This window comes from Scyliorhinus canicula, chromosome 11 (genome assembly GCF_902713615.1).
Source record: "Scyliorhinus canicula chromosome 11, sScyCan1.1, whole genome shotgun sequence".
Lineage (NCBI taxonomy): Eukaryota > Metazoa > Chordata > Chondrichthyes > Carcharhiniformes > Scyliorhinidae > Scyliorhinus > Scyliorhinus canicula.
The window spans coordinates 117850543-117863256 of NC_052156.1; the positions used below are offsets into that span (position 1 = coordinate 117850543).

Genomic DNA, 12714 nt, shown 5'->3' on the forward strand with positions numbered 1-12714 from the left:
CAAGTCCCCTCAGAAACTTAGATGATTCAATAAGATCACCCCTCATTCATCTAAACTCCGGTGGACACAGGACCAATGTTTCTGACCTTCTTCACAAGATAACTGCCCCCTCATCCTAGCTATCGCTCGAGTGAACCTTTTCTGAAATGCTTCTGAAGCATTCATATCCTTCTGTAAAAAGGAGACCACAACAGTGCACAGTCGTCCAGATGTGGTCTTACCAATGCCCGAAACAACTGTAAAAAAACATTTATAATCCATTCTTTTATACTCCACTCCCCTTGCAATAAACACCATTCCATTTGACTTCCTAATCGCTTCCAGTACCTTTAATGTTATCATTAACATTCAATGGTTAAATAAAACAAATTTCTCTTTTCAGTAATATTTCCTTGCATTGTATTAAGTGTAAGCCTTAGCAGTTTTAACAGTAGGTTTAAAATAGTTATGTATATAAAAGGAACATTTTGTTTTAACAGGCAGATGAAAGTTTTCAAGATAACTGTGACTCCTACAGATGTAAAGTGAATGAGAGATGGGAATTTTCCTCAGAGAAGCGAACGACAGTGTGCAGTTGGTTTGACAAGGAACAATGTAAAGCTGGAGGGGTGAGAGCTCAATGTGTTCAATTTGTTTCAAATGATAGACTTCTGCTAAATTAAACTGGAATCTTCCTTGCTTTAAGTTGATTAACGGTGGTGTTAGTAGCATACAAGCTGACCAAATAAGCACAATTGAAGAAGGTCACTGTGGTGATTGTAGATCTGAGTAGATGCAATACAACTGAGCAAGCACTAGAGGGAGCACGGGAGAGCTATAAATACACCAGGACAGGAAGTGAGGACACACTTCACGGAAGGCAGAACTCGTAGCAGGACATAGACAGGCAGCATTTGAGGTAGCCGTAAGTTAAACTCTGAAGAGAGAATGAATTCACAATAAAGCATCTTCTCCACATTTGAGACTACGAGCTTTATTAAGACACGAGGAACAACTCAGTCACAGTCTCTTCCGATGGTTTATTATTGGCTCCTCAAGATTTAAACTCCAATATCCTGCCCGAAAGTTGATTCCGCTGTTATCAACATTTACTGTGGGAAAAAAAACTTCCTGGCATTGGCTTAAAACCTTAAACAGTTACTTTTTAAAAACTTTATCACAGTTACAAAGCCACAGCTCAGAGTGTGGACAGGAGCAAATCCCTGAAGGAGCAAAGGCTCCTTGCCTGCTCCAAAAACTAATTCAAATTGAATCCAATTCATGGGCCCCACAAGAGAGACATACCAGATCCAGGCATTACACCTGATCTCATGCTCATCTTCGCCAAAAGGCCGAGAAGCGATACCTTCAGCAGTTACTAATGTGGCTCTCCAGCAAAACATTCTATTTACTTTCTTCCTTTTGACCTCTGAATTATAGCTGCATCTTCAGTTTCGGATACAGTTTGGTGATCTGAATGTAGCCTCTGCTCTGAAGTATCTGCCATTGACCATCAAGTTGGCAGGGATGATATTTCTCTGCCTTCACGGCATCCATTCCTCCCAGTCGTAACAGGCAGGAGATCGACATAAGGGCCAGAACTTAGTTTGGCACATTGAGAGTGCCTGCAGAACTGAGGGCGGAATGTAGTTTTTGCCCTACTCTACGGGCAAGTAAGTTTTTTGAGAATCGTTATAACCTCAGCTTTATGGAATAATGGCTGAATGCCTCCTCATTGGTGTCACCTTTGGCTCTAATTTATAGCCAGGACCCAAGAAACTTTATTCAAGGTAAACATAGATTTCTTCCCCTCTACCCCCACCACCGCAACTTACATAGGGGCTGATAAGTATAGCTCACACCATCCAGGACAAAACAGCCCACTTGACTGATATCCCATCACCGCTGTAAACATTCACTCCCTCCACACACAATGGCAGCAGTGTGTACCATCTACAAGATACACTGCAGCCACTCACCAAGGCTCCTTGAACAGCCCCTTCAGAACCCACTACCTCACCTAGAAGGACACGGGCAGCAGATCTATGGGACATACTGATGTGTTAGGCAGATTGGTCCGATGTGGACTGCACTTGATGCAGGGAAGTTAGAAACTACTGTGTTGTATGCTTACTGGCCATCCTATGTATCAATCACTGCCTGTCTGCATCTCATTATATACATGAGTGGATATTATGACACATACCACCACTTGCAAGCTCCCTTCCAAGCCACTATCCTGCCTGTTCCTTCTTTGTCTTTGTGTCCAAATCCTGGAACTCCCTTCCTGACAGCACTGTGGATACTCCTACAACACATGGACTGTTACGGTTCAAGAAGGCAGCTCACCACCACCTTCTCTAGGGCAATTAAGGATAGGTAATAAAGGCTGACCTGCCACCGACACCTACTTCCCACAAATGAGCAGAACAAAGTGTCTTTCAGCAGTAAAAGCATCTAACAGGGTTATTTGTACCTAATATCATTGGTTAGTTGTCATTTATTTCCAATGTAGGCAGTGCACCGTGTATGAATGCATCAACTGATTGTACTTGTGATGTGATTCTTAGTGCGTGTGCAGAGATTATGCTATCTGAGCAGAGGGAATACTCTCCAAATTAAGTGAATTGACTATATTTTACAACTTGTGAATGAGCAAAATTTTTTTGCAATATTAAAATGAACCTTAACTCACAGATTTCTCCCTTCTCTTGAGCTGCAGGGTGAAATTATACGTGTGGATAATACCTGCTGCTTCTCCTGTGAGTAACCGCACACTGGATCTGTGCCAATGATGCCATGCTATTTTAACATGCACACTGAGGGATATTGGGCAGTCAGTGCAATTCAGGGATAAGCATCCAATCTAATTTGTGGGTGGATTAAGGAATGGGTAGTTACAGTTCTGAAAAGTGAAGTGAAATGGTACTGCTTAACACACAAGAATAGAGGAAGTCAACGAACTATTGTGGTTTTCAATATTTTTCAATATGAAGAGTTATACTAAGGCAAATTTTGCTGGACGATTTTTGCGACATAGAATTGTAACAAATAGGCACACAGTAAAAAAGATCATGAAAAGAACTGAGAAACATTTTCTTTTACATGGCAGACGGCAAGAATGTAACATTCTCTGCCCCAAACTATTGTTTAAGCAGGGTCAATAAATACTTTGAACAAAAAGCCAGCTGTAAAAGAGGATTATCAAAGGGAATGGGACAGCAAACGAGTGAGTAGGATTGACCACGATGTACATTTGGAGAAAGCCACCAGTGGAAATTTCATGGGCTGAGATCTGTTTCTTTATTGCAACAGTCTGGAAAGGCGGGCAAGAGGCTTTGGCGCACAACAGCCAGTCATGGGGAGACGACAAGTCTTCCACCCCTCCAGCATTAAGTGGAAGTGTCAGAGGGATTACCTTATGTTTTCAATTCAAATAATTCTGGCAATGTCATTTCAGAAGTCTTTTCATCTGAGAGCTGATTTCAGTGCCCTTAAACTTCTCGTTTCTGCTGCAAAAGATTTGCTTCATCCTGGCTGCGACAGCTTGGCTTTCCATGATGACCACATTCTCCCTGAGGCACATTTCAAATAATTTTGGCTGCTCTTTCTCTTTGGCTATTCTTGGGCCTGTGGCTCACCATGGCAGTGTTATAACAGCTCTCCAATTGTCCTGATCATTGTTGCAACAGGCACTTATAATATGCCTTTACAGACATGGACTGCCCACCTTGGACGTCTGATTCAACCAAAGCATTTCTAAGTGTCATTTTGGGCAAATTTGGCAGGGTGTTACCGGCATTTAGGGTGGGATCCACACTCCTATTCAACCACAGTTAAGTGATTTGTTTGGGCCTTGGGGAATTTCTCCCCGGGCAAGCCCACACTTTGAAATCTTTTCAATACTGGGAGCTGGCCTCACCAGACTGGCTGCACCGAGATTGGGCCGCCATTTTGAAATGGTGCCCCAATCTCTTAGTGAGCTTGAGGGTCCTCCCCATTCCCCACCTGATGAGCCATCAATCGAACGCGAGACGAGTTGCTGTACAAAAGTTAGGCTTTAATAAGCTAGAAGTTAGCCCTGCGGTCGACTACAGTAAATGGACGACCGCCGGGCGTTCTGGGTATTTATACCTTGCTCTGAGGCGGGGTTAACTCAGCCTCTCGACCAATCGGGGAGCCGTCACATGACTGGTCTCAACCAATCGGTCGAGAGGCACATGACCGACCAGGGCCAATGGTAAGCCAGTGTTCTGCACCAATGGCAGACAGCTATTCAAATCATACCACCACACCACCCATGGACATTGTGCGTCTCTGCACACATGGTCATTACTCCACATCCCACCAAGTCAGGATACCCCGCTATGGGGTCCCTTAGGGTCCCCCTTTCCAGGTCTTTCCACCCCTCTTTCGGGCCCTCCCCTTTCAGGACCCCCACTGAAAGGTATGTTATCAAATCCTTTCATACCCGTCCTCCACCCTTCATATTCCCCCTCACCCACCTTTTCATGGGCATAGACTCCTGCTGATCTGGAGTTTCGGATAAATCTCATAAAACATCTCAAGCGTCTTGAGATTCAATGGCCTCGTCCTATCACCTTGCCGGGCATGATGAGGCTGGTAAACAGTAATAACCTTGCCCCAGATATTGGGTTAAAGTCTATTACTTGCAGTGAGAGGAGACATGTTAAGTCATGTTTCAATTGTTGACACTGTGGGATTCCTCAAATGTTCATCACATGATTTGACAAACATGAAATGTATTTATTTAGCAAATAAATGACATGGTCATTTCTAAAATGTTTGATCTTTCAGGCAAGAACATGAACCCGCCGTGTAAAAAGATAACTGGAATAATTAAACACATCAGGGTTGATGACTGTACAACTGAAGACAACTTTAACATTCACTATTGTGAGGTACTACTTACGATTCAAGATCAATTATTTCTGTTTTTCTTCTTTTTCCTCTGCATTCCATCTTTTCACTTCCCTGTGGAATAACAGACAATAGGATTGTTAGGCATTTTGGAAAATATCAATAGGGTTAGACAAATTCAGCAAGGGATTATGAAAGGGAAATCTTGTTTGCCAAACCTACTGAAGTACTTTGAGGACGTAGATAGCAGAATAGATGAGGGAGAACCATTGGATGTGGAATTTTCAGAAAGTCAGAGGTAACCGTGCAAAATTAACACAGATGGGATTTAGGGTTACATCTTGGTGGTTTAGTGCAAAGCAAAGTGATCAGGCAGTGTTAAATCACAACAGTGATTTATTTAAAAAATAAATTTTTATATACAGAACAGCACCACTCCAACACAGATCTTGCTCTCTCGACTCCCAAGCTTAATGTGATGATACCCAGCTACCCGATAGGCTCAGGATCCCGTGCTCCGTCCCCATTGGTTTCTGGCAAATCACATGGCCCACATGAAGGATTGCCATTAAAGGGGCCACACTACCACATTCCTCACCCCTTAATGAACTGATAAAAAATAAACCTATCGCTGTCCCTCAATTCAGCCCCAGAGCTCCATGCCCACCCCCACAGCAGATAAACCTGATCCTATATCCAGTTCGCTCTAGTTTTGACAAAGAGTCATCCAGACTCAATGCTAGCTCCCTTCTCTCTCTCCCCCCCCCCTTAATTTCAGTGCTCCCTTCAAATAGATCCCTACAAAAGGAGCCTGAGATGCATTTACTGACATACGTGAGCATTATATGTGAACATTTTCAGTAATTTTATATGCACAGCCATCTTTGCACTTCATAGATATATTTTATCTGTTATCACGCAAGCAAACAGCATTCCTAATTAATTTGAATTAAGACTTAAGTGGAAAGGCACAGCAGTCATTTAAGTCTCATTAACTCGGTTCAGAACATGTACACCTGAAAGTCACAGGAGAAAATGACACCTGCACCGAGGTATGAATTCTTAAAAAGTCCCACACAGTCGCATCATAAGCAGCATTTAACCTTGTAATATGACTTTATTTTCAATGAAAAGTCTCAAGTGTGCTATTCTCAGCAGACTTGTGACTGTGCTGCATATTTCACTTGGTGATTATTCAGGCCTGTAAAGGTGACACAGTACGGCTACAAGAGTGCGACATATGCAGCATTATCATACATTGCCACAGAGTGGCGCTGCACAAGGTCGATGAGAAGATTGGACTTATTCAGTGCTTGATCAAACCTTTTGAAAAATCTTCTTTTCTCATTCACTTTCACACATACAAACATATGCCAGAAATCCAACACAGTGGATGGTCCTGACTGGCACTGATAGGGCTGCTGTCTTTTGGTTGAATGGACATAAAAGATCCCATGGTACAATTGAACTGGAGATTCTCTTCACTGTCCAGATTTATATTTATCGTACAACCAGGTAAAGTTTAAATAACAGAAAGGAATATACTGCTTTTATGCTCACCATATATTGCGCACTCCATAGAATTATAATCCTTACAGCAAACCGTCCACCTTTGCTTCTTGATTCCAGTGAGTTCCCTTATCTCCATGTTGCCGAGTAGTAAGTTTTAGTGAGAGACTCAACGTGCGTCCATCAGTTTTCAGATAGTTGTTTTAAAAATCCACCACAGCAGTGAAGCTTGTTCTGATGATTCTTCTTCTGACTGGCCATACCAGAACAAAATCTCCCAGAATCGTTAGAAGGCTGCAGGATGTGCCTCTTCAACTAGAGACTGTCTTCCTCAGATATCTGGCCTTGATAGCTCAAAATGTCAAGCATGATTGTCTCTCTTCTGACCACACACAATCTCAACTATCTGTGTATAATATTCACTTATTTGTAGGGAAGCCTGTAACCTGATCTCACAAATGACTTCCCTTGCCTGCGCCCCAAATAACAATGTGAAACACATTAGCTTGGATATAGGTAGCAATGATAATTAGCTATCCTTGACCCCCAATTCTCTTTCAACTTAGAAGTGGACATTTAAAAGGACAACTGTTTACAATCAAATACCTACATCATCTGTCTGGGACTTTTGGGAGACTCAGGCCTGAATTTTATGCTCCCTACTGGCAGGTTTGAAGACAAGGGGGCTTAATACATGTAATATATGTCCTGTCCGCTGTCTTCCCATCTGTCCTAATCAGTCTCCTGTTTTAAGGTGGGGGGTGATGGAAGTGTCGGGTTACTAATGAATGGCTACTTAAGTATCTCATCCCACCCCTCAGCTATTTTACTCGTGACAGGAGGCCAATGCAAAATGGGTGGCCTAACAGATTTTACTGGATGAGTTGGAGTCGGTTAAGGCATGGGGACCTCCTTTAGGGTCCTCTTTGCCCTTCAGAGGCACTCCAACCCAAGATCAGACATTCCCCTTCAAGCCTTTCCTGCTGGCTTCTCAAGCTTTGACTCACATGCCCCTCACTCTCCCTCACTCTCCCTCACTGGGCTTGGCAGCTGGGCCCCACCGATACCCCAGACTTAACTTCAGTCTGGCTTCTATAACCTCCTCTTGTTCAGATCTGGCAGTAGTCCCAGCAGTGGCCATGGATTGAACCTGGCACTGCTTTGACTATAGAGCTGCTGACCAATCAGATCGGCTGGCAGCTCTCTAAGGCGGGACTTTCTGTCCACATCGGGGTGTAAATCTTGCCTGAAGCTAAACACCTTGCCAAGTGTAAAATGGCTGTTTTTTTTGTGGGCAGTCTCCTGACCTACCTTTTTGTTGTGGAAAAGGTGGGTGTAATGAACACAGCACCCCATAATATGTGGTCCTCCGAGTGTACTCAGTGTGAAGTTAGATACTGCTGACGTTGTCTTCAAACATAATACCTTGCACCTTCTTCCCATTAAAATGATTTAAGCCTTTCTTTAAAGCCTTCTGTTAGACTATAGAACAGGTCACATAACCTCCTTCAATGTTGCCTAAATTTAAATATACAGTTCCAAATCATAATACTCCGATAAACCTCATAATTGTAATAATATATTGAAGCAAGATATTGGTAATTTAGTTATCCAGCATGACCAGCATGAACTGTGTGTGATGAGAGCAAACATGGAGAATTTGGGCATGGACTTGGTCAATGGATAGAAATTCATAAGGATTGAGGGATAGGCTGCAGTATTTAGCATCTGAATTCCTGATATGTTGTTGATATATGCTGTTCCTCCCATTGTGTAAAGCTTTGTGCCTAGAACTTGGCTGAGATAGCAAATAAGCATACTGCCCTTTCACTTCTGTGATCTGGTTTCAATTCCCTCAAGTAGGATTGCTACTTGAGAGGGTTGTAATTACCACACTTTTGGCTCCTTCGGTTGAATTCCCAGGGAATGGGTGTACTGCACAGAAGTGTCCATAAACTCTTAATACAATGTCGCCAGGTTGCTTGTTTTGTGGAAACTGAGGGTCGAATTTTCTGGTCCCATCATGATGCGACAGTCAAATGCAACAAGCCATTCCAAGAGACCATTAACATTCACAGGACCGTAAGATCCCGCTGGTGGCCCTGAACTATTATTACTTTAGTTTTATGGCTGCTCTTCTGAGATCACGATTAAGCATATCATTGAAATCCAGATTAAGGCATGTTATTAAAATCTATCTGAAACACATGGTTGAGATCTATAGAAGTCATTGTTGGGATCTAGTTACTGCGTGTTGTTGTGTTAGAATTGATAGAATTCATTCTACACCTAGTTCTGATCTGATAATGTTCCATATTGAGTATGGATATCATGGCCTAATGCCCATTCATGCATTTCCCGTGCCCTCTTCCATAATAATCATTCAAATAAGTTTAAAATATAATCTGAACAGTAAACAAAAGTGTACTGTTTATGAAACTGGATGCTGTTTTCATGATATGAAAGTACTTGCCTTGTCATTATCCAATTATTGACCCATTCTATTTTTCAGGGGTACTGTGCAAGTAAAACTACCTACTCAATACAGAAGGATGACATGCAGAATGAATGCACCTGTTGTTCAGCAACAGCATCGGCACGCATGCTAGTGCCACTGAGATGTAATAATGGGACTCTGATACAACACAAAGTAATCGACGTGCAGGAATGTGCGTGTGTTGCCCATAAGTGTGAATGAATGAAGTAAAACACGTGGAAAAACAGTAAATGGACGATAAGCGTGAAGGAATTAAGTAAAACATGTGAAAGTCCGTAACTGTGCTAACTGCTTAATCCAGAACTGGCTTTATTTCAAATTCAGGATTAAAATTAATGGTCTTTATAGTTTCACCAACAATACCGCACCTAGTGTTATTTCTTGCTATGAAAATACTCCTTGTAAATTTGATTAATTGCGAAATCTTGATTTATTGCTGTATTAACAATTCAAATCAATGTCTTCCTGATTGCATTAAATGTAATGGTTTTGAATTTACTCAAATTAAGACAATAAATGTTTATCAGTTGTGTTCAACCATAAATGTTGTCTTTGTCTTATTGAGGTGGAAAGGAAGCTACTGATAGTTTTGCAGTTTACTCAAACTAAGAATTGTGGAGCAAGGAAAGAGGCCATTTGGCCCATCAAGCCTGTACTGGCTTGTTAAAAGAGCTAACAATTCATCCCAGCCTACCTGCTCTTTCCACATAGCCCTGCAATTTCCACATAGCCCTGCAATTGTTTTTTTTCCCCTTTTAAAGTGGAGATCCAATTCTCTTTTGAAGGGTATTAATGAATCTGCTTCCCCACATTTACAGGTAGTCCACCCCAGGCCAATGCTGAGAAAGATAAATGGGTTAAACGCTGCTCTGAGTAATGGCAGACTGGCTGGGTTTTGCAACAGTTTTTAAACCCAAACTTCCTTTATCTTCTGTCTATCCCAACTGGTGGCTTTATGGTTGAAAGACACTTCAAAGAATTAAGCTATAACAGGTCAAGGTTGTTCTGTTAGAAGCTAGTAGTTTTATTTATGGGGCTTGTCATACTTATAAGTCTGTAACAAGTTAATTTACTGTATTGGAATTCAATGCGGTATGGGTTTCATTCCATAGATCACAACCTAATTGGAAAATGAATGTGCTTCCTCTTTTATTGCACTGGTTGCGCCTGGCAGACATGAGCAAAATACAAAAAGTGATGAATTAATAAAACAATTCAGTAATTTTGCTTTGTCCCCGACAATTGGAAGGTGACACGGGCAACACAGTAGTACAAGTGGCTAGCACTGTGGCTTCACAGCCCCAGGGTCCCAGGTTCGATTCCCCGCTGGGTCACTGTCTGTACGGGGTCTGCACGTTCTGCCCGTAGCTGCGTGTGTTTCCTCCGGGTGCTCCGGTTTCTTCCCCCAGTCCAAAGACGTGCAGGTTAGGTGGATTGGCCATGCTAAATTGCCCTGAGTGTCCAAAAAGATTAGGAGGGGTTATTGGGTTACGGGGATAGGGTGGAAGTGAGGGCTTAAGTGGGTCGGCAGACTCAATGGGCCGAATGGCCTCCTTCTGCACTGTATGTTCTATGTTCTTTTTAATAAATTTAGAGTAGACTTCCGGTGGTGGCTATGATGGAGTAAGTCACACATTTGGTGGCTCTCGCTCTGGTCTGACTTTAAGACCTTTTTCCCCGAATTTTTTGAACGTTTGAGCGCTGGAGTGAAAAGCAATAGCACTCTAGATCTGAATCCATACAGAGTTGTATGGACTTAAGGAGCCGAAGGGAGTGAAAACAGACGAAGAAGGGGCTGAACAAAGGTGGTGTGGAAGTTCAAATGGGAGGAAAGATGGCCGATAAACGGACCATGGAAAGGACGGTCCAGGCAGCACTGGACAACATGCTACAGGTCATGAAAGAGAGCTACGCAGCACTGAAGCGGGATAATTTGGAACCGCTCCAGAAAGCGGTGGAGCGACTTGACCAGAGGCTGGATGCTCAGGATAAGAAGGTCCAGGCATTGGAGAAGACGGTGCAAGAGCAGACGGATTTCCAAACGGTAGCGGACGTGGAAATTAGTAAGTTGAAGGAGCAGCAAGCAAGGGTGATGGACAAGCTGGAGGACCTGGAAAACAGGTCTCGCCGGCAGAATCTGAGAATCATTGGGCTCCTGGAGGGGGCCGAGGGAGTGGATGCCACAGCATATGTGGCAGACATGCTGCAGAAGCTGGTGGGGGATGATTTCTTCCCGCGTCCGTTGGAGCTGGACAGGGCACACAGAGTGCAGGCGAGGCAGCCACGAGGGGGAGGGGGGGGGGGGCGATGGTGGCTAGGTTCGTGGACAAGGAGCAGGTTGTACAGTGGGCCAAGAGCACGGGGAGCTGCTCATGGAACAACAGTGTCCTGTACATCTACCAGGATCTAAGGCAGGAGGTGGCCAGAAGGAGGGCAGCCAACAGACAAATTAAAGAGATTCTGTTTAAAAAGGTCAAGTTGGGCTACTTTTCCTGGCGCGGCTTTGGGTCACATACCGGGAACAGCAACATTATTTTGACGACCCGCGGGAAGCGATGGACTTCGCTAAGGGGCATGGACTGGTGCCGAACTGAGGACACACGGACTCAAGTTAGAGTGTATTAAGGGATGTCTGCAGTTGTTCACAGATTGCCCTTTGTGTTAGCGATGTCATTTGGCGTGCTCTTTTATTTAAAGATTGGGGGTGTTCTTGTGTTTGTGTTTGCCTGTTTGAAAGTTTTAAAGTTAAAGCCAAAGTGATAGTTAAAGGTTAAGTTGTTGGGTGCTGGGGGGCTGTTCGCGTTCTCTTTGCTTTTGTTTTCTTCTGGGAATGTTGCTTTGTTCTTTGTTTGCTTTCTCTCTGTCTCGGTCCCAGAGCGATTGCTCGAACAGGGCTGATCTGGGGAGGTGGTGTGGATGGGTGGGTGGGGGAGTGGAGCGGGGGGACAATAGGTGTGAGACATGGTGGAGCTGGAGTTGAAAGCCACCAGGCTAGCTGCTTTGAGCTAGTCAACGGGAGCGACTTGGGGGGGTGTGTATACAGCCAGTATATGGCAGGGGTTTGGTTACAAGGGGTTGTTGCTGGGGAGGGGGGAGGGGGGGGGAAGATGATCTGCTGATGAGGGAGGGAACTGAACCAGGTAACAGGGAAGGGGTCGGGGGTGGGAGCTGCCAAGAGGCGGACCAGAGGAGGCGCGGCACATGGGCAGGGGGTGGGCCCAAGAAGGGAGATGGCTGATCGCCGTGGGGGGGGGGAAGGGTGCCCTCCAACCAGGCTGATCACCTGGAATGTTAGAGGATTAAACGGGCTGGTCAGGAGGACACGTGTGTTCGTGCACTTACGGGCTCTGAAGGTGGATGTAATGTTGCTGCAGGAGACATATTTGAAAGTGGCGGACCAGATTAGATTACGGAAGGGCTGGGTTAGCCAGGTCTTCCATTCGGGGCTTGACGCTAAGACCAGAGGGGTCGCGATCATGATTAACAAACGGGTTAAATTTGAGGCGGACAGCACGGTTGCGGATGGGGGGGGTAGATTTTTCATGGTCCTGGGCAAGCTTGAGGGGGTGAAGGTGGTCCTAGTGAGTGTTTACGCTCCAAACTGGGATGATGTAGATTTCATCAAAAGGCTGTTGGGGAAAATCCCCAACTTGGATTCGCACAAGTTGATTATGGGTGGGGACTTTAATACAGTCCTCGACCCCGACCTGGACTGGTTGTGCTCCAGAACGGGCAGGGTCCCGGCAATGGCAAGAGAACTGAGAGGGTTCATGGAACAAATGGGGGGAGTGGACCCCTGGAGACTCAGCCGACCGACGGGGAAGGAGTTCTCGTTCTATTCACATGTT

At 44.3% G+C, this 12714-nt stretch overlaps 1 protein-coding gene and 1 long non-coding RNA gene across 3 annotated transcripts in view; one reads left to right on the forward strand and one right to left on the reverse strand.

Moving 5' to 3' along the window:
- LOC119973324 overlaps positions 1-5316 on the reverse strand; it is a 64511-nt gene extending 59195 nt beyond the window's left edge. Inside the window, exons 1-2 of the long non-coding RNA XR_005462274.1 lie at positions 5083-5316; positions 4913-4974 (exon numbers count right to left, since the gene is read on the reverse strand). This is a non-coding gene — a long non-coding RNA (uncharacterized LOC119973324). The remainder of the gene's footprint in view (positions 1-4912; positions 4975-5082) is intronic.
- vwf (von Willebrand factor) overlaps positions 1-9410 on the forward strand; it is a 137624-nt gene extending 128214 nt beyond the window's left edge. For both annotated transcript variants that reach the window (XM_038811190.1, XM_038811191.1), the window contains exons 49-52: positions 480-608; positions 2702-2741; positions 4798-4901; positions 8882-9410. In XM_038811190.1, coding sequence (XP_038667118.1) covers positions 480-608; positions 2702-2741; positions 4798-4901; positions 8882-9067 — 459 coding nt within the window. In that variant the 3' untranslated portion in view covers positions 9068-9410. The remainder of the gene's footprint in view (positions 1-479; positions 609-2701; positions 2742-4797; positions 4902-8881) is intronic.
- The last annotated feature ends 3304 nt before the right edge of the window (positions 9411-12714 follow it).